Source organism: Phaethon aethereus (genome assembly GCF_964289735.1).
Source record: "Phaethon aethereus genome assembly, chromosome: 26".
In the NCBI taxonomy this organism is placed as follows: Eukaryota; Metazoa; Chordata; class Aves; order Phaethontiformes; family Phaethontidae; genus Phaethon; species Phaethon aethereus.
In genome coordinates, this window is record NC_138602.1 from 2,049,337 (window position 1) to 2,077,129 (window position 27,793).

At 53.4% G+C, this 27,793-nt stretch overlaps 1 protein-coding gene across 1 annotated transcript in view; it reads left to right on the plus strand.

Annotated features, from left to right (window-relative positions):
* ADAMTS10 (ADAM metallopeptidase with thrombospondin type 1 motif 10) overlaps positions 1–27,793 on the plus strand; it is a 44,743-nt gene that overhangs the window by 9,463 nt on the left and 7,487 nt on the right. Inside the window, exons 3-15 of the mRNA XM_082010802.1 lie at positions 1,606–1,765; positions 3,924–4,141; positions 5,404–5,487; positions 5,868–6,013; positions 9,028–9,071; positions 10,278–10,383; positions 10,550–10,696; positions 12,466–12,607; positions 16,173–16,280; positions 19,202–19,347; positions 19,763–19,826; positions 20,699–20,801; positions 27,321–27,454. Coding sequence (XP_081866928.1) covers positions 1,606–1,765; positions 3,924–4,141; positions 5,404–5,487; positions 5,868–6,013; positions 9,028–9,071; positions 10,278–10,383; positions 10,550–10,696; positions 12,466–12,607; positions 16,173–16,280; positions 19,202–19,347; positions 19,763–19,826; positions 20,699–20,801; positions 27,321–27,454 — 1,602 coding nt within the window. The remainder of the gene's footprint in view (positions 1–1,605; positions 1,766–3,923; positions 4,142–5,403; positions 5,488–5,867; positions 6,014–9,027; positions 9,072–10,277; positions 10,384–10,549; positions 10,697–12,465; positions 12,608–16,172; positions 16,281–19,201; positions 19,348–19,762; positions 19,827–20,698; positions 20,802–27,320; positions 27,455–27,793) is intronic.

Sequence of the window (27,793 nt, forward strand, 5' to 3'; positions counted from 1 at the left end):
CAGGACGTGCTCTCCTCTCCTGCTGCTCTGCCCCAAGCCGGTGGTGACCTCCTTCTCCCCATCCCACAAAGCCAGCAGCCAGCTGGCTTTGCAGGCCGACACTCGGCTTTCCGCCGGAGCCCTCGCCAGGCTAACCTCACAGTACCTCGCTTGTGTTTGAAAAGGTGGAGCTGAGCCAAGAGCAACAGAGCCTGGTGCAGGAGGAAATCCCCCGGCACTCTGGAGATGGGGACTTCGCTATGCACACACTGCCCTGATTCAGCTTTCAGGACAGGGAGGAAGAGGGGGAGAGACCTATTACAGACGCAGCATCCACCCCAGAGAGGGCTCTCCCCTACGAACGCCCAGGCATAATGCTGTTACACGGGTAACAAGGACCTCAAGATGTTTTAGAGAGACCTGCTTCCCCACTCCGCATCCTCTCCCTCTTGCATAGAGGGGAGATGGTAAAGTGCTGTGACACTCAAAGGACACCATTGGTGCAGAGCTGATGTCAGGACAGGAGCATCTCTGCACCCAGAGCTATGCTTGCACACAGGGAGTGGGAGAACAGCCAGGTAACGTCAGGCTTTAGGCTTTTGGGATACTCCTTGTCCTGCTTGAGCAATGTTTCTGTGATGTTTCTGTGCCTCGGTTGCTTGCTGGTAAAGTTCAGCTGATAGCATACCCAGGTTTCTTGGAGTTAGGTGAGATTCAGTGCCAGGAGTTGGTACAAGCTTCTTACTTGGATCATGTTGGGCTGCCAGAAACTTTTTAGGTTGTTTAGAGCTTTTAGGTAGAGGGAAAGCTTGCTGTGAGCATAGGACCCAGCTGCAGAGGAGAGATCTTGCAAGCACCTGGTGGATTTGGTTGCTCATCTTGCTGGAGAGCAAAGTCTGGGCTCACAGCTGAGATTCATTCAGTCAAAGAATAAAATAAGGGAGAACAACAAAAAACAAATAAGGGACCAGAAACATCATCTGACTGAGGTGCCTAGTCAGAGGTGTAAAAGGGTTGGTGATGCTTACAGGGCACAACCCAGGCTTGAGGCTGCAGAGAAAGGTTGTGGCTCCTGTTGATTGCCTCACTGCTAATTGGACTTCAGATTTTAAAGATTTCAGTGCGTTTCTCAAAATCCTCTGAGCATCTACACTTCTCTGCAGCTCTGTGCCTGAGTTTCCCAGCTGGTGGTAATGGTCCTGATCTGCTTTCAAAGGTTCTTTGCTGAGGTTGAAAAGTGTAGGAGGCCTATCTCACTGCTGAGTTGTGCTGCTATTTGAAGGTGTGGTATTTAAGATCCCACAGACAGCTCTTAGTTAGGCTGAGTGGGTGGAATAGGAAACAACTTATTCATAATTTTGCAAGGAAAGACTGTGATTTCCAGAGGACTTTAGTGAACACAGATGTCTCAAGGCATCAAACCATCTGGCTTGGTTTTCTCTGATCTGTAGGTTCATATAGTTCAGTGTGCGTAAATGAAGGATTCCTTCACATTCTCAAAAGTATTTGTCAGTCCCCAGAAATTCAGTGTTTAATCATCAGAAAGCTCATTATGGGAAGCCACCAGTATGTCAGCCAGTTCTCTCTCTACCTCCTTTATTGCCTTCTGTCTCTTTCCTTCTGCAGCATGGGGTGATCGTTGCAGATGAGGAGGAATATTTCATTGAACCGCTGAGCCCAGGAGCCAATGTCAGCACAGGGAGCGAGGGCAAGGGCAGCCCCCACGTCGTGTACAAGCGATCGTCTCTCCAGTACCCACACATGGATGCAGCCTGCGGTGTGCTAGGTATCTGTACCCACCAACACATCCTCAGTCCATCCCAGTGCAGACTGGGAAAGTCCCGGGAGACCAGGCTTTGAAGGTCCACACTGATCTATATGGCAAAGAACCAAATTTATCTCCTGCATTGAAGAAAGTTTTCTGTATTTACTTTTACCCATCTTAAGGATTTCTGGTGGTCAGGTCTTCGGAAAGCTGTTGTACTCTCTTCTTCGCAGCAGGGCTTTTAAATTTGTAAATAGAGCATGGAATAGAAGAGAAAAAAACTGCCTTTTATTGTTCTTAAGAAAAATCCTCACAGATTTGGCCAATTTACAAGGTATTGAGAAATCATAACTTACACATGCTCAGCAGAGACTTGTCTTTGGGTTTAGTCACTGAAGATTGTGTCCACGTTGACATACATCTGCTACTGTTAGAGACCAGGTGAAAGGATGACTTGTAGGGTGGGATGTAGGATCTGGTTAGTCACAGTGGGCACTGAGGGACATTTATAGAGAATGCCAATTGCACAACTACCCCATTTCTACGCTTGCAGGCCTTTGACTTCCTGAAGGACTCACACAGGTCTTCCTTAGCTGCTCCCCACATGCCTGTGCCCTTCTTGCCCTTGCTAGCAGTCAGTCTGTGTCCCAGAGTCTGGCTGAAACCATTGCAAATGTGCAGAGTTTCTCCATGTACCCAAAATGTTGCATGCACACAGGATGCTGCTCCCTCAGTTTACAGAGGCTTCCCCTGGCTCTGTAAGGGTGAGAGGAGATGCCATCCCTGCAGAGAGGCCAGCTCGCATTTTATGGATTAGAGTTTGTGGATGCAGAAGCAGAGCTGTTCCCAGTTGCTTGTGGCAGGTTTGTGTGCCAGCTCGCATTTTATGGATTAGTTTGTGGATGCAGAAGCAGAGCTGTTCCCAGTTGCTTGTGTCAGGTTTGTGTGTCACTTCAGGATGTTCATCCAGTGCCCCAACGGTCACCAGATGAGGAGTCACTGCTGGAAGGGGCATTGCCTCTGGAGACACTGGGGCACTGTCAGCCTCCTCTGAGCAGGCTCTGAGTGTCCTCAGACCAGCCAGCATCTCTGGAGACAACCTGTGCTTCCCTGCCCTGGCTCTTCCTGTCCCAGCTCCCAAAGTCACGTTGCACAAAGCGCCAGCAGACTCCCCTTCTGCTGACTCTTTGCCACATTCCCCAGCTTCCAGACGAAAGTAAGCCTGTTCCTAATTGCTTCTTGGAATGCAAAGACCATGCAGTGGGAGCCACAGGCCAAATACAGTTCAGAACAACCGCAGCGCAACTGGCCCCAGCAGAGCCGCCCCGTCCCCTCGCCCTGCAGGCTGGACCTGTCCTGACCTTCCCGGCATAGCTGGGCCCTGAGCACCCCCGCAAGCTCCCTCTGATCAGCCAAGAGGGGCTGGAGCTAGTAGGCTGTGGGGCTGCCTGTGATCTGCTCACCTTCCCAGTCTTGCTGGATGTTTGATGATCCAGCATCAGAGCAGAGGAGGGGGATTCAGCCGCCTCTCCTGACAGGGCAGGAGAGTGGCTGTAATCTCCCGGTCAGCTCTCCTGCCCTGTGATGGTCTCCAGGCCATGGATGATGGAGCTGATGGCCCTGCTGGGGACGTCTGTAGGGTTGGGTCAGCAGCACTTGAAGCCTGGAGAAAGTTCTACAAATCTGCTGCTGCTGCTTTGGAGGCTGCAGCCATTTCTGTGGAGGAAAAGCCAAGTCCTAAATTCAGGTCCTGGCAGGAAAAGGAAAGAGGAAATGATCTGCAATGACTTTATTTTCAGATTATGTCTGTGTAGTTTCTAAATCCACGCCGCTCTTCCCTGCAACAGAGGTGAAGGCAGGCCTTTGCAGCACGGAGGCAGTGAAGTGCATGGGGCTGCTGCAGCAGGACGGGCACACACCTCTGTATGTGGGGGCAGGGGGGCAGGCAGGATGCCAGCGGGGCCCGCAGGAGCATGGGGACAGCCCTGGGCAGCAGTAGGAAGACCTCAGCAGATCCGGCTGACGGTGGTGGGAGCATTTGCTGGATCTGCGTGTGGTGCATGAAGAGCCTCACAATGGCCCTTCCTTCCCTGAAAGCAAGCTCAAGCTGCGCTCCCCTCACCTCTGTGTGCCGCTGAATTGCTGTGGGAAGGCAACAGAAAAATCTTTCCTTCCTCAGATGAAAAGCCCTGGAAAGGGAGACACTGGTGGCTGCGGACGCTGAAGCCCTCACCTCTGAAGCCGTCGGGCAACCACAGCCAGCGAGGCCAGCTGCCCCTGAAGAGATCCGTCAGCACGGAGCGCTATGTGGAGACCCTGGTGGTGGCTGACAAAATGATGGTGGGGTACCACGGGCGGCGGGACATAGAGCAGTACATCCTGGCCATCATGAATATTGTAAGTGTTATAACCACATCATGAACCTTGGGGGACCTGAGGGGCTCACACACCCAGCAGCAGGGAGCAAGCAGGAATAAATCCTGTTCATCACCTCACATGTCTGGGTTTGGCAGAGAGTGCCACGTGCTTTTCTTGCAAGAAGACAAGCAGGATGGGAACACAGTGGGGAAACCAGATCTGTTCCACGATGGCAGTGGCTTCTCCCCATCCCCAGAGCAAGACGTTTGGGTCAAAAATCCTGACACACTGCTGCTGCTTATGGAGCCTGCAGGGACTCTCTGTTGTATAGGGGAGGCACTGTAGGAGAGGTAAACTCTGGCCCGTCTGACCATGCTACAGGCCAGATCTGGACTGGGAGAACAAAGCCTTTTCTTTGAACAGCATCTCTCATCTCAAATTAGCATTGCAAATAGGGCCAGCCAAGCTGAGAAACACATGGGAAAGCATAAGGACGGTGAGCTCTCACGCCTGGGGCTGATCAGCATGAGGGGTAGAGAGCAATACCGTCCTTCCTCCATACCACGCTATCCGTGTCTCTGGGTTACTGCAGAGACCTTCCTCTGCAGCATCAGATTTGGGTCATTGCTGGCAGCAGGATACCAGGCTAGATGCATTAACCGCCTGAATTGGCCATGCTGAATCCTCCTGTGAGGTGAGATAGGCTTGGAAGTTATCCATCAAACTGCTGAAAGCCCCTCTGTGATGGTTCTTTGTCCTGTCCTCTGCAGGATCTCTTTTCATGGCTTGCTCTGTTTGCATTTCTAAAGCAAATGCCAGATTTTAAAACAATACCGTTTCTAACTGTTTCATCTGCTGTAAAACACCCCTCGTGTGACGGCAGATTTCTAAAAGATGCTGTGTTGTTCCCTGCCCCATGGGCAGTCAGCAGAGCTTCATCCCTGTGGCTGTGTGATGCCAGGACCGTGGGGCTTCCCCCCCCCTTCCCCACCGTGGAGCTTCCCCCACCCTTCCAGGCAAGGTGCAGGTGCCATGGGATGTCGGCTTCACTGCTTGAATCTCCCCAGAAGGAGACACTAAGGTCTGAACATGGCTCTGCAATCCAAGTGGTAACGTGGAGTCCATACCCATTTCTGATATCTAAAAAGATTGTGTTCAGACCCTGAAGCCCATACTGACCAGTCAGCCCTGTTTTCCTCCACTGGGTGCCCAGCACATGCCAGCTCACCTGCCGATTGCACCATCACCCAGCCAGCGAGCTCATTTTTAAGACTCGTCTTTTCTTGTTTCTTGGAGGTCAGGTTGCCAAACTTTTCCAGGACTCGAGTCTGGGCAATATTGTCAATATACTGGTGACCCGGCTGATTCTCCTCACTGAGGATCAGGTAAGGTGGGCTTTGCTGAGCCACTTCTGTCATGCATCTTCAGTTCCTTTGTGGGTCTGTGTGTTCCCCCTAGATACCAGCCCCGGAGGTCCCCCCAGTGCAGTCTGCTCAGCACACCATACCCTCTCAATGGCAGCTGAGGACTGGATTCAGGCTCTGGGCTGAGGAGACCTCTGGGACTCTGAGGACTGTTTCTATGATAAGATGGCTTTAGGGAGGTTTAAGTAACTTTAGTCCTCCTAAAGTCTTGCTTTCCTATGGCCTCCAAAAAAAGGTGGGGGCATCTGGGCTCGTGTCAGTGCCCTGCTGCCATGGGAATAGGCAGTGCCTTCGTATTAGAGCTTTCCTAGGAACACATTGTCGTATTGCTTCCATTCCAGCCCACACTGGAGATTAACCACCATGCCGGGAAATCCCTGGACAGCTTCTGCAAGTGGCAGAAATCCATTGTGAACAGGAATGGCAATGGGAATGCTATCCCTGAGAATGGCATAGCCAACCACGACACTGCAGTGCTGATCACCCGGTAAGGCTGAGCCTGGCCCTGGCAGTGCTGTCCTCACAGCAGGTGCAGATGTCCTCTATCTCTGTCCAAGTGGTTCATCCGAGGCTTCCTTCCCATGCACTCCCCCGCAAGCTGCCTGGCAGCGGCTGTCCCTTAGGCTGGCCACTTGCCAGTTCCCTTGCAGTGATGCAGATTATTGCTGTTCAGATAGTTGTGGTGTTATTATTATTGTATACAATTATATATCTATTATTGTATACGATTATTATATAATTGTATTACTATGTTATTGTGGTTCATATAGGTGCTGCTCAGATAGTCATCCTCCAGTGTTTTCCCTCAGTCTTTGTTGAGCTCTCAAGGAGCTTAGTTGGCATCCACAGATACTTGTGCACCGGAAGTCAGTGGCGCGGTGTGGACAGCAGTGTTGGGCATGTGTGGGAACCCACCCCAGAGTCATGGAGCATCGGGCATCCTACTGAAATAGAGAGCCCCATCTGCCCCTGCTGTGAAAGATGGATAAGAAGATACAAGTGGGACCTGAGCGTCATGATAGTGGCAAGAGTGCCCCCAGCCAGTATAGGATTTGGCTCACCTCTTTTTAGGTGCCTAAATGTAGGGCTGAATTCTCTCCTTGGTAGCAGGTGGACACCCTTGAGGTAACGACTTCATCCCAGCTCCCTTAGGACAAGAGCAGTCCTGCCCGGCCTGTGTCTCTGCACTCCTGTAACAACAGTCTATGTCAGCAGCTTAATCTGGATGCTGAATCAGACCTCTAGAGCTGGGTGAAGGGGTCTGACCCTTCACATGCAGGACAAATAACCCCTGTCAGAATAGATGCGGACCTGAGCTTGGAGCAGCAGAAGATACGGGAGGGATGGCTGGAAGGACAGGTGGATGGTCAGAAGTGAAGAAGGTGCAGCGAGGGTGACAGGGACAGTGGAAGGAACAGAGGGGCAGCCAGGTGGACAGAGGGTGCTGAAGGGAGAGCTGAAAGGACAGAAGGCACCCGGTGGTGCTGCCAGCTGTGCCTGGAACACTAGCTCTCCACTGCCTGCATAAACCCTGCTTGGGCAGAGGGGCAGGAGCCTGCGAGAAGCCAAAGGCAAACCCAGGATGTGTTTGTGCCTTTTTTTCCCCCTCTTGTGGAGTGGAAGAAAGTCATAAAATAAAAGCGTTGGAGAGGGGAGCCTCCAAGCGGGAGCTGGTTTCGTTGGCACCGTGCACCGCTCTCCTGCTCCAGTTCCCAGCGGCAGCCCATGTGCAGCCTGGTGCATCCCTTCCGGAGAGCTCATGAGATGAGGGCCATCAAGCACCAGGGGAACAGTGAGCAAAAGGCCCCTTGGCCCCAGCTTTTCATCCTCCCGTGGCTGCGGCATCTGCTTTTTCTTCCCTCCCACCACACATGTGGGATGCAAACTCCGGCTCCGAGTTCTTTGGCCTCCCACCAGATGTTTGAGCTAACCCGAAGCGACTCACCGGGCCGGCTGCGCCAGGCTTGGACAGCACCAGCGCATCCGTCTCTAATAAATTCCCCATCTCCCGATAACATCTTGCTGAGCTGTGGGCTTTTTTCTCTTGCAGGGATGTGTCAAACCAGAGCCTCCGAAGGCTTTAACGGTATTTGCTCAAAACAAAGCAACAAATGTTTTTCACTCACTCTGTTTCCTGCCAGGGGTGAGAGGTTTGGACACTTCCAGAGAGCACCAGGGGCCAAAGGGACAGGAGCCATCACCAGCAACACGTTACGCTTAACCCGTTGTGTGCTATCAGCTTGCTTCCTCCCACTCTCGTCCCCCGGGGCCACCGGGGTGAGCGGTATTGGATGGTCCTGCTCGCCGTGTGCGTGTCCCCCAAACCTGCACTGTGGTCATCATCCTCGGTGCTCCGAGCCCAGCTCGCATGCAGGTTGAAATGCACCTCGGGGCTAAGGAGCAGTACCCCAGCCCAGCTCTGGGGCATCCCAGCCTGGCTGCCGCCTGTCCCCCCGCCTGCCCGCCCTGTGCGGATTTCAGTGTTAGCCTTGCCCCTTTCAGCCTGGATTTTACAAAGACCTAAATGTCTGGGGAGTCTCACCTTCTGGAGAAGGTGTTTGAACAGAGATGGGAAGGGCATGCAGTTCGTCTCCACAATTAAATGGTATTATTCGCTCTCTGGCCCAAACTGGTCTCTTTTGGAGCTGCTGCTGCGTCCCATTGCAAGGGTGCTGCATTTCAATTTGGAGGAGATTTTACTTTGCTGTCCTTGTTTAGCTTTTCCTTGTACACCGCTAGCAGTGTGCAAACAGTGGATTCCTTGATGTAATGGCTGGAAGTCGAGGCCAGGAACGGAGGGAAGAGTCATCTTGAATCAACCCATATTGAATTTGTTTGGAAAATTCTCAGTAAAGAACTAAACTGAAAAAAAAAAAAAATCACTTTAGCATTTTAATGAAACCACAGTGGGTTTTGAAACGGAACACATTTTCAAACTGAAATGTTTTCCTTATTTTTTTTTTTTAATTCAGAATTACCTATTTGATTGATACAATTTGCTGCAAGGGACCTGAGTTTACAGACAGGAGGCTGGCCCTGTCCTTTTCCACCCTGCACTGGTGGGGCAGATCTCTGAGCCCAGTGCATCCCGGCAGAGAAGTGCCCGGCTCTCAGGAGTGCACTGGATGCTAGTAAGCAGAGCTGGATCACACGCCCAAAGCCAAAGAGCTTCAAGGCTGGAATAGCATTGTATCTGCTGATTTACCACATTTCATGAAAACCAAACCTCTGACCCTGTGCAGCACTGCCCTGTAGTTAAGAGACAGGAGCTGTCATTAAAAATCCACAGTGAGTCTCAGCCTGGGGAACATGAGTGTTGTACAATACAGATCAGAGGTGTCTTACCTGTTACAGTCAGTACTTCTCATTCTGGAAGTGTTGCATAAGCCATGGGCTGTTTGGAAGTGTTTTGGATGTGGACACATCAGTAAAATGAAGATGCTCAATTTTGGAGCCACCAAAATTGTAAGTGTGCTTAATGCTGCCTTCTCTTCTTTGCAGATACGACATTTGCATCTACAAGAATAAACCGTGTGGCACCCTGGGTAGGCAGGATTTCGCTATCTCTTCGGCAGCGCTTCTCACCAGCACATGCATCTTCGGGAGCGTGGCGAGGGTGGGCTGTGCCATCCGCCTTTCCTAGTGAGCAGGCTGAGGGAAAGTGCTCGCCCAATGCTGCTGCGAGCACTGGCAGTGGAGCCAGGAACAGGCCAGTGGTTTCCAGCCCAGTCGACTGTGTAGCCTCCTTACTTCTGTAAACACTAAAGCAGCAACCCAGAGGACAGATGGGCTCTGGAACGCTTCTCCATTACATCCCTGGGTCAGGTCCAGCCTGATGATTAAGAACCACTCGCATCTAGGGCTGGTCCATAGCCTAGTGGAGTATTCCTGGCTTAGCAGAGAGAAATAAGACTTTTTTGTGATGACTATAAAGGGAGTTCTTTATTTAAACTGCTAGACACAGACAGACCTTGCAGCTCTCTCTGGCCATAGCTCCTAATTTGTCTTGCCCTGGTCTAGACTAAGCAGGGAGGGATTACTGCTCTGAATCAGTGCAGTTAAAAAGGAAAAGTTGGTGGATAACTGACCTGATGCAGCTGCAGATGAGGTGCCTGGGAGGAAGGTTGAGGCTGGAGGTGCCATGACGGCTTAATTTGTTCCTTTAACAGAGACTGTTTCCTTCCCTGGGCCAGTGCAGCGGGCACAGCCTGTGGTGGTGGGACAGTGGGTTGGGGGAATCTGTTGCCATCATTCAGGGGCGATTTCTGCATGATCCAGCCCTCCAGGTGGAGTCAGGCTGGATTCCTGATCATGGTGACTGTCAGCCAGAACCAAGTGCGCATTATTCAGTTGTCCAGGCTGCCCTGGCCGCGTTCAGATGCCCAAGTGCTGGTGCAGCTGATCTAAGGTTCCCCCACCAGCAGTGCCGGTCTTGTGACAAGGACTGCTCCCCCTCTGCACACAGTCTGGGGTTTGGATATTTAGAGGATCTTGACCCACTCTTAGCATTTCCAAGCCTATCATCATTAATTTAGTCAACAGTGCTGAGTAACTATGTGCCCAAAGCCCGTAAGAGTCATGGGTCCGTCCCAAAGCCCAGTGCAACTGCTGTGAAGAAACTTGTTATTGACAGCAGGCTGTGCTCAGTGTCAGTGAGTGTGAAGCACATCAGTTAGTCCCCAGATACCACCCATGTCCCCTATAGATGCTTTGTGCTGACCCTGTGTGACAGCTCTATCTGGTTTCACTAGGCCTAGCCCCTGTTGGTGGGATGTGCGAACGAGAACGAAGCTGCAGCATCAATGAGGACATTGGCCTGGCCACAGCCTTCACCATTGCCCACGAGATTGGCCACACGTGAGTACTGTGCTAGAAGAGTCCGTAGGAGTGGCCATCACAGGGAAGGACCCCTGTTGGTTTGTTCCTGCCAACAGGAACTGAAAAATCCTTCCTGTGGAAGACTCAGATGGGTCAAAAATGCAGTAGCTGATCATCTCTCTATTGCCTTGGTGATGCTTTCTAGATTTGGCATGAATCATGATGGGGTCGGCAACAGCTGTGGCTCCCGTGGGCAAGAAACAGCCAAGCTTATGGCTGCTCACATCACCATGAAGACCAACCCGTTCGTATGGTCCACATGCAGCAGGGATTACATCACTAGCTTCCTGGAGTAAGGAATCATTCTTACCTTGACCTTCCTTCTACCTTGCAACCAATACACACCTCCAACCTCTCACAGTTGCTTGTGAGGAGTGGGTAAACCCAAAGCGCGCAGTCCATGCACCTTCTGTCTTGTCTCCCAGCACCTCATCCTATCCTGAAGCATGTGCTTTCCTTCATTCCTTTAGCCTTTCCCATGGTTTGCTTGCCTGATGAAGATACTAACCCCATTTTACTTTGCAGCTGTGAGACCTTTATTTAGGTTCCCCACTTCCAGAAACTTCACAAATAAATCAATAGCTTCTGGAGGCATTTGGATGTTTCTGAACTTTAGCCAGGAACTGCAGAGAAGGGTTGGTGTGGTGGGGAAGGAGGATCTGGAGTCAGGACTGGGTCTGGATGGTGTAGGCAGCTTCTCCAGACACTGAGGAGGAGAGTTTTCAGGTGTGAACAAGCAACATAGGAGAAAGGTTTTTGCTTTCTTTCCAAAGCACCTTTAGGATTCAGTAGAAGGGACTTAGGCTCCTAAGTCCCAGAGTTTCAATATTGTCACCTTGCCCAAGTCATGCCTCTGCAGCCTGAAAGAGCTTCTGGTCCAGGCATCAGGCAGTCCCCAGGGTTTCTATCACAAAATGAGCAGTCAGGATCAGTTTTGGTGAGGTTTTTGGTAGGATCCGGGTACTACCTAACAGAAGGACTGGGTAGGACTTGAGTCACAATTGACAGAAGCAGATGTGTGGGGTCACTGTGGAGGGAAGTCCCTGGGGAGTCTGAATACCAGACCTCTACCAGTGACACTGCTGTTGCTGTTACGCTGCGAGAAGAGCAGCAAAGGCGAGCCTCCCTGAGGGGCTACCGCCTGCCCCACTGGTCCGCAAAGCTTGGCCACACCGTGTGGCTCATCACCAAATCCCACATCTGGCGGCTCACGTTTGGCCACAGCAAAACCTGTCCCCCTCGCTCTTGACCCCTGGACATGCACTGCAGCGAGGCACGTTGCACGGACAGTGCCGAGAAAGCACCGTGGCAGAGGCTGCCTTGTCCTCCGGTAACCCCGAGGTCTCGGCGGGGCTGGCGGAGGATGGCGAGTTCATGTTGGCCCTCTCTGCGGTTCATGCTGGCTGCCCCCCCCGCCCCAGCCTGAGCATGGCCCCGGGAGCCTCTGCCAGGATGGGGCCGTGGTGCATGCAAGACCCCAGGATTCGGGGCTGGGGGAGTGGTGACAAGGGGCCTTGATTTAGGGAGCGCTCAGAGAGCAGCAAGGAAGGGGGAGGGAAAGGCATGTTTCTTGCAAAATTTGGACGCTCCTACAAAGCTCTGGCATGCAGAAGGACAGGCTTGGAGAGCAGGGGCTCTCCGTGCTTAGCACCTCCGGTTGCTCTCGGCTGAGGCTCTGCAGCCGTGGGGTGAGAGGGCAGCCCCTCCTCGTACCCGCTGCCCACACAAGGGTCCTGGACACATGCACTGTCTACTGGCCCCAGAACCTGTTGGGACAGCCCGGGGCTGGTGATAGCCTGCAAAACCCTCAGACTAAAACTTCTAGAGTTACTTAGGAACCAGCGTGTGCTTCTCGGACGCCAGGGCATAGATAGAAAGACTTCAGAGCACTTTCTCAGCAGTGATTTTGCCCACAGGAGGCTGGTAGAGTTCTCCCTGCAAGCAGCCAAGCATGTGAGAGCTCAGCCCTGTGTGGAGCCAGGGAGTGCCTGCTGCTGGTCCTCCCCTGTGATGCTCTCCTACAAGCCTTTCTGAGCTCTGATTCTCATCTCTTGTTTCCAGCTCTGGGATGGGATTATGCCTGAACAATGCTCCTCCCAAGCAAGACTTTATCTACCCAACGGTGGCTCCAGGACAAGCCTACGATGCAGATGAGCAGTGCCGTTTCCAGTACGGAGTTAAATCTCGCCAGTGTAAATACGGGGTAGAGAGCCTTCCTGCTTTACTATCGGTTCCCAGGGGGTGGAGGACGGGGGCTACAAGGGCAAAGGGCCATGGGGCTGTTCCTCTGCTGCCCACATCGCTTTGCTGTCCTGCTTCAAATGAAGGGCACTGGCATGTTCCCTGTGAGCTTTTTGCCTTGCTTCCCTGTGAGAGGACAGAGGAGGTTGTTTCCCATCCACAAAGGTTGACCCCATCTCAGTTTCGGTCAGATTAGTCTTGTGAGAAGAGATCTCTTGCTTCTGCCTGATACCTTGGCTGCTGCTGGTCCCCAAGGGTTGTAGCTGAAAGCCAAGCTGCAGTCCCCTCATCCAGACTCAGCAGGGCTTTGTACACAGACATACTTTTCATAATCCTTACTAGAAGTCATTCTGCTGCTTGCACAAACTTAGGAGGAGAAATGTCTTTCTTCCAGGTGAGGTGGGTTGATGTGGTACGTCTCAGGGACAGCTGCCCATCCAAGCTACCCCTGCCACCATGCTGTCATCCCCTGATCTTTGAATCCAGGAAACCACTGAAAGGAAAAGTTGTTTCAGGAGAAACGACTCTTCCTGGATCTCAGCCTGATGTTTTGCTGTTCTTAACATAGTGGACATTGCCAACTATCTGAGCATAGCGGTGAGGGGGAAGCATCTGCACTGAAGGGCTAATTGAACTCCTTAACACATCCATTTTCCTCTAGAGAACACAGAGGAGCCAGCAGTGGAGATCCGTGGGCAGCTGTGTTGTCTGATGGACACACATGTATGTGTACCCACCCTACTCTAAGCCCTGGAAAGCTGTGAAGGAGGGACCATATCAGATCAGGGTTTAGTTTCTCTTGCAACCATGTAAGTGCAAGCCCAACGCTGCCATTGAAGTGACCCAATGTGAACCAGTTTATCACTCTGAGTGTTCCATCTATTTAGTACAGTTAAACACTAAACCACCTCCTGGTGTGGTCTCATCAGCTCATCTTGGTGAACAAAAGGCGAAGTTTGGCTCTCCCTGGTCCAGTGCTGTCTTTGAGCATGGCACAGGGGCCCAGAGCCTGCTGGTTATGGGGCAGACGCAGTCTCGTGAGATGCCCAGAGCAGCAGGAGGAGAAGTCTGGGTCCGAATAATGTGGACATGCTATCTGATGTCAGGTGCTACCAACTGCGGTCTGTGCCCCTCTTCAGCTAAGCCAGAGGCAGTGGAATGGAAACTTTCCACGTTTACATGCTTGTTTCCCAGCTAATTTTTAACTTGGGCAGACACTTCCTGTATATATACAAGGCTCAGAAAAGCACAAGATGTCCTTGTGATGACCCCTCTATAGCCCAGCCTGTCTTGCGTCCAGTTTGGGAGAAACCCAAAGAGCGTAAGGGCTCGAGTGTGTGCAGATAAATCTGGGTAAATATTTAAGTCCACCCATCCTGTGCCCCATATAAACAAAGTCCAGGGTGATGGTGCAAACACGGCAGCATGCCTTCCTCCATGCGAGTACAGAGCGGATGATTAACAGGTATAATGTGGACAGAGCAAACAGATGGCACTGGTTGAAGCTGTGAAGTCCTCTCCCTTGGTGACACAGAGAGAAGAAACTATACAGGAGCTCCTACTTCCCGGTAGTCACACTGGCTCTGCAAGAGCAGTATGGAGGGGTAGATGCCTTTCAAAGACTGAGAGGCTTCCTCCTTTCACTGGTTAAAGCCAGCTGCATCTGGGCTTTGGCAAAGGAGTTGGGAACCAAAATCCCATTGCATCTTGGAGCTGCAGCCCTTAGCGCAGACTCCGCAGTATTTTCCTTTGCTGCTCGCCCTGTGGCACTCTGCTGTTACAACTCTGGAAACAGGAGGGAAGCAGAGAATTCCCAAGCTCACCTTTTCGCCCCTCTTGGTACCAGCACAGAGGATTCCCAGTTGCTCAGTCAGTTTGTCCTGCGGGGGTATCGGTTACTGTTAGAGCACAGCCCTTGGCAGGGTGGAGGAATGCCTTGCTGGAAGGCTGAACCAAGCCTGGAGGCATGATGAACAGGCTGCTACCTGACTGGAGGCAGGCGGCCTGTGGGAGCTGTCTTGTAGGTCACAGTGCCCTAGGGGCGGGCGGGCAGGCAGGCAGGAGGCCAGGCGGTCGCTGTGCCGGCACCGGAGCATGCCGCGCAGAGCACGCCGGGTCTTTCAGCCCATGCTGCGGCACTGGCGTGCGCTGACGGTGGCACCGGCCTGTGCTGGCAGTGCATTAGCAGCAGCCATGGCTGTTCAGGCTCTGTTCTCCATCTCGAGACAGTTTCCTTCATTGACAATGTGAACCTGTTTAATACTTTCAAGTGTAACCTAAGTCACAGCGAGCTGCGCTCTGAAAAGCAGCAAGTTTTCCATAGGCTTGTTTCAGTAGGAATAGGAGCAGGATGGTGACTTGGCAGGACACTCAGCTCTGGATTTTAGGTGTTGCTTTACAGTTTGCAGGTGTTGAAGTCCAGCCTGGTTGATTTAGTGGCAGAGCACATTCAAAGGGCCTGGACTTTCTGATTAGCAACTGTGACAACTTTGCAGAGTCTCTGTCATGGACCTAATTTTTGAGTGGGTTCTGGAACAGCCAAGTGAAGCTTTTTGTTTCCTGGCACTCTTGAGAGGTCAGGATGGGCTGAAGCTCAGGATCTGCTGCTCAGGAAACATCCTAGAAAGAGGTCTGGAGTCCTCAGCCCAGTATCACTCAGTGGACCCAACCGTACCGAGCAGACACAGAGAGCAGAAGTGCCCACTTCTGGAGCTGCTCAGTATCTAGCATTATTTTGATTATTCTGAAAATGGCTCTAAATCTTCCAGAGGAGTCTTCCCTTTAGCTTTAGGACTGTTAGGCTGGCTGGAGATTGCTGGTACACAAGGTAGTCACACTGTGATCTGCAGTGCGGTCCTATAGCAGGAGGTGACAGATATGCCGTGTTGATGCTCCCAGGCAGTCCCAGCTTCCCGCAGAAGCAGATCTGGATCCGGATGGCAGATCTGGATCCGGATGGCAGATCTGGACCCACGTGGCATACAGATGCTCATGGCAGGTGCTAGGAATGGGCCCTTGTGCCCAGCCTCCACTGCACAGACCCAAAAAAAGAGAACAACCCTCAGCCTTGGGGAGAGGGGTCAGGTGGAGCACAGCGGGATTAGCTCAGGACTCACCGGGATGTCCAAGGAGATGTGTCCTCTGTGGCACAAAGACCAGGTTTGGCTGTGGAGGCTGGCTGGGGAGCCGGCTCTGTCACCTGAGTGCAGTGGAACCTCCCAAATCCAGAGAACCGCAGCTGCAGGAGAAGTGCTTAGGCTTAGTTCAGAGAAGGAGGCGAGCTGTCAGTGGCCTTGGGGTGACTGACGCTGGCAACACCTTGCAAGATTTGATACCATTTTCCCCCCACCATGCTGAAAACACTCCTGTCCCTGTGTCCCAGCCCAGCTGGTTCTTCTCAAGCACACCGGCGTGCTGCTGCCCCAGCCTCACAGCCCCTAGCACAAGCAAATCGTAATCTTGGCTTTGTTTCTTTGTCTCTTTCTTCCTCCCTCCCCCTCTCTCCCCCAAAATCTCTCTCTTTCCAGGAAGTCTGCAGTGAGTTATGGTGTCTGAGTAAAAGCAACCGCTGCATAACAAACAGCATCCCTGCTGCTGAGGGGACCATATGCCAAACCAACACCATTGAAAAGGGGGTAAGGAAGCCCGGGGCACCGTAGCGAGTTGACAGTGAGTGGCTGAATCCCTCTTCCAGCAATAACTGGGATTCTTGTTTGTGTTGGTGAGCACGGAGTTGATTTAAGAGCACCCGCCATTCTGTCTTCCCCTGCCTCCCAGAGCCTGGAGCCACCCCCAGCCCTCCCCGCCGGCACGGAGGGAGTCTGGAATGTGCCAAGGAGCCCAGGGGCCCATGATCACCCCAAAGTACAGATCATCTTGCACATTGCTGGAAATGCAGAATATGAAGTCCTTGCTCCAGTGAGCTTCTTGGTCTTGCCTAGGAGGCACAGTAAGGTGACCACAAGCAGTGCCGTATGCTTCAGATGAACATCTTGTTCTCAGGTCTGCTGAGGTCTCCTGGCTGTCCTGAGAGAAGTTATTTTTGCCCCAGTTTTCCCAGGAGGAACAATGGGTTTGTAACATGCTTTCATAGGAATTTGTGAAAAACTGCCTTGCCAGGCTAGCTATGATGAAACCTTCATTTTTCAGACTCAGCTGAGAGGAGGGGTAGGATTTTTCATGACCATATGTTTTGAAAGTGAATTTTGACTTGATTGATCATATTGCTGCGTGCCCTGCACCTCCTACACCTATTTGCGCCAACATAAAGTGAACATGTAGCACTGATAAAACAAAGTGCCTTTGCAAACTGAATAATAATTGCGATAATGGAGAATCAGGGCTGGGACACTCTCCATTAAATGGACATGTGTTTTTCCACTAGAGGAAAAATAATTCCCAAGAAATTAAAGAATAATTTTGAATCCTTAAGAAGCTGGAGAAGCTGATGTGCAGAACAGAGGATACCTTTGACAAATGCATTATTCTTTGCAAACAGTCATCTTGGTTCTACTGGAAATTAGATTGAAAAGGAGTAGACAGTTTGTGGGGCTGAAACGATGATTTGATATCCTTGGGTGAAAGAAGATGCACCTTTGTATTAAATTTCTGCACCTTCACCAGCTGGAGCTCCTGGCCAGTGGCTCCTGTGGTCGCTGGCCACGTAAGCCCTCAGACCCTTGGCTGGAGCAGTTCTCTGAGGTCTGCCCTGGCTTCTCCCTTTCTAGCTGGGGAGAGCAGAGGGAAGGATCAGGGTGTAGAAGATATTTAAGGTATGCAAGATTAAAGGAGAGATAGGATGAGTTTCTGTGCTCTGCCACCTAACTGGGGAAACAGGGCAGAGGGAAGACTGAGCCAAGCTCTGCTGGATGGCTGCACCCACATCCCAGACCTCTGGTTGTTTCCTGCTCCTAAATTCTCCCTTTTTTTTTTTTTTTTTTAACTGATCCCCTGTGGTTGTTATGGCTTCACCTGTCTTACCCCAAGAACCCACAGTGGGTGACTTCAGGCCTAGATCTGGTGGTAGTTTCTGCTGCCTTAGGGGTGCCCCAAGCAGCCCAGCTGCTCAGACAGCGGGTCCACTGTCTTATTGCTCCTTTCTTGCCTGTTTTGGTTTTCTTTTACCTTTTTTTGAAAATTTCCATTAATCCAAGCACTTGTTGCACAGGTTATAGTCAGTGCACCCTGTGAGGATGCCTTTCATTACACATCCTCCCTCCCCACATGCCACCAACTCACATCTGGTCTCGCAGCCAGCACATGTCTGTGCTTGCCGCAGGAGAGCGAGCCAGCGTCTGCTCCCGGCAGCCAGGGTGCAAGGGCAGAGCCCACCACGGATGCTTTCGGGAGCCCTGTGTGCATGGTGGGGGGTTTGCAGGGTCTAGTCAGACTCTTCCTGCAGAAGCAGCAACCCCAGTACCTCCAGTCTGGAGCATCAGCAGGGATGCCAGAAAGGCTGTGCCTGCACAGCATCTTCTCTGCATGGGATCACACCTTTGGAAAGGTGCTGGTGTGGAAGGAGGTCGCTAGCTGAGTGTCGTGGGAGGCCATGGTTCATTTTTCCCTGCCGACTGTGCTGCCTGTGGAGAGCCTGGCTCAGAAGAAGCTGGGAGAGGCCATGCCAGCATCTCCAGGGTGGGTTATCGGCCCCTGGAAGGAGCGCATAGTGGTTTCTTCCTTCCTGTTATTATCTCAGCCCCCGAGGCGTGGTGTCCGGCACCGTGCCTGGAGAACGGCAGCAGGTCTGGCAGTGTCCCGCTCCTTACATCACTGTTGACTCCAGGGGGTGCAGGATGCTTTCCAGGTCCAAGGGAAATATTTCATAGGCAAGTTTCTGTGAGCAGGTCGGGGACAGGCAGCTTCTTTAAGGATGCTCAGCAGAACAATGACACAACAATGTTGTCGTTACAATCAAAACTTTATTTTAACCTGGACCCTTTGCAGATTGGATCATTTTAAAACATTGACCGCAACTTGAGCTCACAGAACACATACAAAACTGACTGCATCCTGGGAGGGAGCAGCTGGTGGTGGAGGTATCTGTGTCCCCCAGGGATCCTGGCCCTGTTGTCCAGCGGCAGTAGCTCCAGTCTGAGTCCCACCTGAGACTTGCTGCCACGTGGTTTTGTAGGCAGTGAGGTGTATGCTCTTACATGTTCCTGTTCGCAACGTGTGTCACCCTGTTTGATCCAGGTGCCTGGGACCCCTTTAGAGAAGTGGGGATGTGACCCACTTGCCCGTGGCTGCCTGCCCCACAGGATGGTGCACCAGGGATTGGGAGTGGGGGCACTGGTCCCAGCACCCTTATGAACCCTGGGTATGCAGCATGTGCAAATTGTTGACAGCGTGACTCGGAGGAGAGGGTGCCTGGGGAGAGGTGAATGCCCTCTGCAATGGAGAGCTCGGCTCCCAGGTCGGCACAGCAACGAGTTCAGATTTCACAGGATTAAACCAGATCCCAGCCCTGAACCCACTGCCATGTCCGGCTGAGGCTGGGGAGTGCTCTGGGAGGAGGAGACCTTGTGCTCAGGGTGATTGAAGTTCTGTCTTTCCACAGTGGTGCTACAAGAGGGAGTGTGTGCCTTTCGGCACCCGACCGGAGGGTGTGGATGGTGCTTGGGGAGCATGGTCGTCCTGGGGAGAGTGCAGCAGGACATGTGGCGGAGGCGTATCGTCATCCATTCGCCATTGCGACAGCCCGCGGTAGGTGTACAAGCGCGTGGCCATGCCAGCATGGCCCTGCCTTGTCCTGGCTGTACAGTGTTGCTGTTTGGGTCAGCAGAGGAGGCAACAACTAGGTGCCTGTGCAGCTCTGCGCTCAGTTCCCGGGAGGGTCTTGGCTCCTGCACACAAGTCCCATGTCCTGCTTTCACAGCAGCACAGTGCTCTTGCTTTGGTGTTGGGTCTGTAGCCACAGACCCAAAGCCACTTGTACAACTCCACTGTGCACTTACAGCTGAGCATGTGGGGTCTGCGGGGGCACTGTGCTTCTGCAATAGCCCCTCCAGGCAGTGGAGCAGGGGTGGGAAAAGCCATGGTGCTCCTGCAAACCTGGGGCAGCCACCTGCTGCAAATGCAGGTCACTGCCCTAAGCTGGTTCTCATCCCTGGTTTGGCAGGCCCACGATCGGAGGAAAGTACTGCCTGGGAGAGCGGAAGCGGTACCGGTCCTGCAACACCGACGTGAGTACTGCTGGGCTTGGGGCGAGGAGCAGCGGTGGGCTAGCAGGGCTTTGCCAGCGAGGCAGGCAGCTCTGTGTCTCAGCGAGGAGGTGGGGATGAGCCCTCTCCGCGCGGATGTGGGGTGTTAGGTGCAGCCATGGGACCCATGGAAGGAGGCAGCTGGGTGGGGGTGAGCCACATTGTGCCGGCAGCGATCCCGCAACGGGGAAAGCCGAGCAGGACGATGCACGCCTGCACCGGCTGCGAGCTGGCTCAGAGGGTGGGTGGGCGGTACATGCCTGTGGGGCTTCAGCATCAAGAAGGGGCCCGAAAAGATAACGAAGCAAAGGAGGAGAGATCAGAGGCTTCCAGCACCAACGTGACAGCGATTGCCTCTCGCATGCTGCAAGTGCAGGCCTGGTCAGGCTCATGAAAATGCGGTGTAGCACCCTGCTTCCCAGGGCTGAGGGTTAAACCTCAAGGGGAGCAGAGAAATAACTGTGCTGCACAGAAGCTTAATGAAGCTTTGGACCTGAGAAATGGTAGCTTTAACATCCACAGGCTGGTGATAAGGAAAATAGATGGCTCCCCATTGCTTCCCCTGGGCTCTGCACCTAGCTTTTAAAGGATTGCTCACAAGAGCAAGTGTTGCATCTGCAGACAGACCAGCTGGGGCCCAAGGGCTCGTGTCGTTAGTCTTCAAATAGTGTCTAGCTTAGCAAGAAGGATGCTCCTGCCATACTGTAGCAGTGTCCAGTTGTCATGGCTGATGTCCATCTCCTCAAAGGGCTGGTGTTAGTCGCAGCTGGGAGCCCTGTAGCAGCTCCTGCCCTCCTAGGAGATAAGACAGGCCGCTCCCGCCAACACGCTGACCACTGGCTGTGTGGCTGCAGGACTGCCCACCGGGCTCCCAGGACTTCCGAGAGCTGCAGTGTGCCGAATTTGACAACGTCCCCTTCCGAGGGAAGTACTACACCTGGAAAACATACCGTGGAGGTGAGTGCTGGGGCTGGGCTGAGCATCCCTGGGCTCAGGTGGAACTGGAGCAGGGACATGCAGGGCTTTGCTCTCCCTCACTCTCTGCAGCAACAGGTCTCGTGGTCCAAGTGGTCTGGTGGGCAATTAGTCACTGTCTCCGCTAGCCCAGATCCCACAGGCTGCCCGCTCCGAGCTCCTGGGGCGTGCTGCCTCGCCCTCACACGACTGCAGATCGATATGCATCCCTCCAGGCGGCTGTCCTCAGCGCTGGCCCACAACCGTCCTGCCGTGCCCCCCATCCTGAGTCACTTACCCCTGTGCAATTGCCCGTTGACTTTGTTACTCTGCCAGAAACAATACCAGCGGCTCAGCTTCTTTCCTCAAGTTTGTTTCCTTAACTGCTGAGGGAGCAAAGAGGAAGACAGACAAGAAAAGGCAGTTGTTTGTGTCTGGTACCTAATGGGGAGAAAACAGGGCAGTCCTCCCTGCACAGGCAGGTAAAGCTTCCAGCTTCTGCACAGGCAGAAGGGATGCGAGCTGGTCGATGCTCCAAAGAGCAGCACTCCCCTCTTCCCGAAGTCAGTCCTCCTGTGTCCTGCAGAAGTGTCTAGTGAGGACAGGGGGCAGGGGGAGGCCTCTGTGGCAGAAATCTCTTAATAATGAGAAAGAACAGCGCGTCTCCTTCATGTAGTTAATGAACTTGACTGGGGAAATCCTTCGCAGCTGTGTAAATAAGCACACCTCCCAGCGGGGCTCCTGCAGCTGGAGCAGATGTGCTGAGGCTGCAGGGGATGGATCAATAAAAATGTAATAAAATTGCAAAGCAGTAAGTCACACAAAGACCCCGAGGAATGCCAAGGTGGAAGACAGCCCCGCAGGCTGGATCTGCCCTCGCTTGGACCTCTCTCTTCCCCGGGCATGGCCCAGTGGTTTGAGTCCGAGGGACAGTTGGCCAGTTGAACATTGGCCCTTGAATCATAATCTGGCCCTGACACTGACTTTTGCCTTGGCTTTCCAAAAAAGCCCCTTCCTCTCTCCCTGCTTCAGCATCCTCTTCCATAAAATAAGGTGATGAAACCCATCCCCTACCCAGGCGGCTGTGAGCATTGGCACGATCATGTCGTGAAGGGATCCAGGAGCTCCCTGTCTCAGCTCTCCAGGTTGGCTGTGGGTAATGGTCACTAGGAGCCCTGTTGTTTACCAGTTCTGTTTTGTTTATTGAGCATCAAAGAGTATCACTGTCTTTCTCTGTGGTGGCCCAGATAGGGAAACTGAGGCATGTTCACATGAGTAGAGAGGTGCTGGATGCTGCAGCTCCTAAGCCTGTTCTGAGAGCCAAGCCCCTGGCCAGGAGAGCACCCATCTCCCAGCTCTCAAGAAATCATGTGTGCTGACATCCACCTGCCTGGGACCTGTCAGCACGTGACTCCTGCTGGGATTGGCAGGGTTGGCTCTTCATGGCATGGGCTGTTCACACCGGACCCTCAGATCAGTTGGGACCATGGAGGTGGTAAGGTGCCATCACTGTTCCCCCCACCTGCCAACTTTGCCTGAGTCTGGACTCTCTGGAAGGATGGGGGACACCTGATTGCAGCCGTTCAGTACATAAAGGGAGCTTATAAGAAAGACAGAGACTTTTTACCAAGGCCTATAGTGACGGGACAAGGGGCAACAGTCTTAAACGGAAAGAGAGTAGGTTTAGAGTGGATGTAAGGAAGAAACAGTGTACGAGGGTGGTGAGATGCTGGAACAGGGTGTCCAGAAAAGTGGTGGATGCCCCATCTCTGGAAATGTTCAAGGTCAGGTTGGACGGGGCTTTGAGCAACCTGATCTAGTGAAAGATGTCCCTGCCCACAGCAGGAGGGGTTGGACTAGATGGTCTTTGAAGGTCCCGTTCAACACAAACCCTTCTGTAATTCCGTGACTATGACTTCAGCAGCCCATCCTTGTTGGCGGCCTCCTCCCTGGGCAGTCAGCCCCCCAGGTGGTACCATATCTGCTCTTCAGGTTGCTTTTGGGAATGTGTCCATGCTGTGGGAGCCGTTCACCACCCTGGCCCTCTGCTGAGCGTCTTCCCCTGCTCAGCTCAGCCACTGCCTTTGGCACTGCACCCTTGAGCCACTCCCTTGCCAAAAGGTGCGGCGGTGCAGGGGTGCCTGTACCGTTTGCCCGTCAGGCACCAGCCTCACAGCAGTTCAGGGAAATATCCCAAGCATGAAGCAGCCCCTCCTTGAAGACAAGGAGTCCCCACTGGCTTGGATGGGGATCCCACAGGGAATTTGGGAAGGGAAGGAACCACCTGCTGAAAGCCTGACTCCAGCCGCTGGGTCACTGGCAAGTTGAGGTCGGGTTTTGCATAGTGCCGGTACGGCGTGTTTTCCTGGCGGTGATTTATAACAGTCCTGGAGCCCAGACCCCAGGATCGCAAGACACAGCCCCAGCGAGAAGCGCTGAGCTCAGCCTTTCGGAGCTCAACAGTCAGCAGATACCTTGTGGAATGCGGCTTTAATTGTTTGTTTATTTTGCTTTATTCGCTAAGTTATTCATTTTACTATTGGCGGATGCAAGTGCCAAGGGAGAGTGGAGTAGCTCACAGAGCTGGGAGAGGGATGGGGAGGAGCAGGGGCTTGCAGAAAACAGGAGATTGCTCATCATAAATTGTAATGCGCTTTAATTCCTCCATGGGACAGGACAGGCAGGAGGAACAAAACATCCTCTGAGGCACCACGTAGCCAACTGAAAATATTCTGTTCTATTTTAATAGCTTTATCGAATATTAAAACGAGTACCCGTGGCAGACCTGGCTCTCACTGACCTTGGACTGCTCAGTCCAAAGTGAAGGGTGGGCACCTCTCTGTGGTCAATGCATGGCCGGGAGGTTCGCCTCTTTGGGGGCAGGGGACCTGCCCGGCGTTTATGGCAGACCCTTGTGCTCTTCGGGGCTGTATGGTCTTACCTGCTGCTCGTTTCCCAGTCAGGCAGTAACATTCACCAGGCAGTGGGCAGGCTGAGGGGGTCCCACTCATTCTGTGGAGGTGGGCTCTTTTTCTGTGGTGGTGGACCCACCTTGCACAGGTGACAGTGGGCACTGCAGAGTCTCTCCTGTCCCACCACTGCCAAATGCTCTACGGGCTTGCCCTGGGGATCCCAGTTGTGTCCTGCAGATGCAGGTATCACTGGGCAGCAGTGAGCCAGCCTGGGAGGATGCTGGGCACTGCCTTGCTCTGCCAGGCGTAAGGCTCCCACCCCAAAAAGCACAGCTCCCACCGAACCGTTCACATGCTGGGAGACGATGGGCTGGATCCTGGTTGCTCATGAAAATACTGTCCTTAATTCCCATCTTCAGGAATGTCAAGGTGTGTCATGCTGTTTGAAAGGACCTTTCTGGGGTCTAAAACTCACCCTGGCCATGGTGCTGTGGTCAGTGTTGCTGCCATGGGGACACACAGTTGTCACTGGTGTCACTGTCACTGGTGTCACTGGCTTTAGAATGGTGTCTTTTTAAGGCATTATCAAGGACAATGGGATGCCCAGACCACCTGAGTACCTCTTGGCCAGCTGAGTGTCGAGGAGAGTCCAGCTCCCGACAGACACTGGGCAGTGGTACCAGCCTCCCTTTCCTCTGGTCAGCGGGAGGGTGACCTGGCTGCCAAGGGCAGATCCAGCCTGGAAATTGTCACCAGGGAGTGTGTGTTGGGGGCTGGTCCTGGGCTCAGGGGGCCCAGCTGGTTCACTGGAGCAGCCACAGTCTGCAGATACCAATGCAGGGTCATCCCTCTCTCTCCCCCTTCATCTTTCATTCTCTCTTTTCCCATTTCTCTTCCATAAGACTTTATCTTTCAAAGGCAGAAATTCCCCAGCTTTTCCAAAGGCTAGATGAGGAGAGCCAGCAGGGATTTGTCCCACATGGAGCAGCAGCCAGGTGGCAGCATGACCACAGGAGCCCCCTGTCCCAGCTCCATCCATGGTCCCCTAAGTCCAGAACCTGCTGTCAGCTCTTGCAGGCAGGAAGGCGATGGGCACTGAGCTCCCCCCTGCTCAGCCGCTGCTTCCCAGGGTCCTTCTGCTCACGTGAGACGCTCGGAGCCACCAGGGTACGGGGCCTCTGTCAGCAGCGGTGGGCTGGAACCAGGGCAACTGTCCCAGCATGGGGGGCTTGCCTCTCTTCCATGCGCCTTCCTCCATCTCTGCTGACCTCACTTTGAAAGGAGGTTAAATCATTAAGGATTTAAGCGTACTTGTACACTTGTGCGCGCACGCGACTCCTCCCAGGCTCCAGCAAGGGGAGGGCAATGAGGAAACCCCCATGAACAGCCCTGGCTCCGCGATGAGCTGAGTTTGTGCACTCACACCATTTTTGCAGCCCTGTGACAAAGTCAGGGCACTTAAGGCAAAGGAGAAAATTTGGCCTCCTGCCACTGATCCCCAATATTGTATTTTCCCTCCTTCCCCCACCCCGCTTGATATGGTTTTCATCCCTGTTTTCCCCATGGGCTCTTCCGAGGCTGTGATGAGAACGCTTGGGGCTGCTTGCCGCTGAAGGAGGCCAGGCACCAGCCTGGGCACGGGGCAGCAGTGGTGGGGAGTAATGATAGAAAAGGAGGATCCTGCAGCTGCCTGGGAGCTACTAAAATGGAGCCAGAGCTGGGAGCGAGGTGGAAACAGGCTGTGGCAGGGGTTAGCTGACACCAGGGAAGCACAGCAAGGTGTCTGTCTCTTTTCCTTGTAGCTGGAGACAAGGAAGGGAATAGGGAGCGCATGGGAATAGGTTAGCAAACCCATCTGAGCGCCCTGAAATGAAAGCCCGAGTTTCTGGCTGTTTCTCAGCTCTGCTTCGTTGCATAGTCTGCCCTGCACTCCAGTGACAGCAGGAGAGAGCGCGGCCTTAGAGAGCTGCACGCAGGCACGGCCGAAGGGTCCCGCGCGGCCGACGGAGCGCACCGCTGTGCTGCTAGGAGCGAGGCCACCGGCAGGAGAGATGCTCCCAAGCCAGCAAGAACTGGCTAGATCACAGGTACATCTCAGGAAGTGCCAGCACAAGCCTCTCCCAGGTTGGTGGGACAGTTGCATGCGCGGGGTGTGCTTTTGCTGGTGGGGCTTGGTGGCATGGCCTCTCCAAGCTGGGGGATCCCACAGCCAGCTTAGGTCCCTCATGACTCATGTTTTCTTACCTCGCTGGTGATGTTTTGCGCCTGAGGTCTGGCTGGACAGACCTGGGGTCCAGGCATGCCATGCCTCGATGGCTGGCATGCCATGCCTCGATGGCTGTCATGCCTGCGCTGTCCCCCTTGGTGGCCCTGGAGCTCCATCGTCAGGCAGGGGAGAGCCCGGGGTGCTGTGGAAGGGGATGGCTCTTCAGAAGGAGGGTTGATCGAGTGCCTTCTCTAGGGACTTGCCCAGGCATCCTGCTTGACAGCATGCCTGCAAGCTGCTGAATTCCCCTCTCCTGTCTCCTTCCGTTCCTCCCTCTCCTGACTTTGCTCTTTCTTCCCCCCCAACTGCGTTGGGATGCTCCCAGGCACCTCGGGGCCACCCCTCCCCTCCCTCTGCCCCTTTGATGTGCTGTATCAAGTTGCAAGTTTTGCAGATTTCAGTTGCTCTCCGCTGAGGTGCTTCCCAGCTCTGGCACACGGCTCCCGACTGTTGCTGGTGCCTGCAGGAGTGAACTGCCACAGCTCAGGCATACATCTCTCTGCCAGGGTCATGCAGACTGTTGAGTCTCCTTGGGATGCTCAGTAAAGGCAGCAAATGCTGCGATCTGCACCAGCATTTAATAAAATCCAGTAACAGGTGGGAAGAAACTGCTCTGCTCAGGTGTCTCCTTCTATAACCAGTCCCCACGCCCTGCTCCCAGGCACTGTAAGCCAATATTCAGATACCACAGAATCACAGCCTGTGTTCCTTAGATGGTGCTCTTGCAAGGGGTGTTGGGAAGCGGGTATTTTAGTTATAACTTGGGCATCCTTCCTCTTTGTCCTCGTGCTGCTGTCGTCATCTTTGCTGTGAAGGACTCAGTATCCACCAGCTTTGAACAGAAAGAAATGGTTGCTCTGGCCTAGTAACTGGTCTAAAAGCTGAAAATCTTGGTTGCCCTGGTCTAGTAGCTGAAAAACCTTGGACAAGTCACTTAAGAGCTGCTGCATCAGTTTCCTTAGCTGTAAAATAAGCTTGTTGACAGCCCTTGTAAAGTGCCAGGAGACCCAAAAGTGACCAACACTAAATAAGAACAAGTCAGGTGGTTTATTTCCCCATCACATACAGCCCATGTTTCCCAGGCTGTGCAGAAGGGAGTGTCTCACCATGCGCCTGTGTCTGGTTCAAGGGTCTTGACTCAGTGCTGATCAATAAGGAGGGTGGCTGGGTCTCTCCGGGTCCCTCCGCTCAGCAGGGACATCCTCCTGGGCACCTGAAGCTGTGCAGCGGGCCAGGTGCAGGATGGAGGTGTGGGGAGACTGAGGGTAAGGCAGCAGGTCTGGCTCTCCACGTCTTTCCTCTCTCTCCTTGGTGGCATCATTGGAGCCTCTGCTTCTTTCCCAGGGGGTGTGAAAGCCTGTTCCCTCAACTGCCTGGCTGAGGGCTTCAACTTCTACACAGAACGAGCTGCAGCCGTGGTGGACGGGACACCGTGCCGGCAGGACTCCAACGACATCTGTGTCAACGGGGAGTGCAAGGTGCTGCTGGGCTCTGGGACAGGCTGGGGATGGGGAGGCAAGGGCAGACGCCCGGGCAGAGGAGTGCTGTCCTCCACCTGCCCCCACGGACACGGGCATCCCTCTGCCTGGGCACCCAGTTCACCTGTGAGAGCAGGAGCACCTCAGCCTCTGGGCTCGTGCCCGTCTGCTCTCCGTGCACCAGGTGCCACGCTGGCCTGCACTGGCAATGGGTCTCTGCATTTACAGCCCATGTGGCCCCAGGCACTTGATATTCCCCTAGAAATGGGATCTGGAGGGCTATAAATGTTTAATTATAGGAAAGCACTGTGGGAGTGGTGAATGTCCCCCAATGGGCAG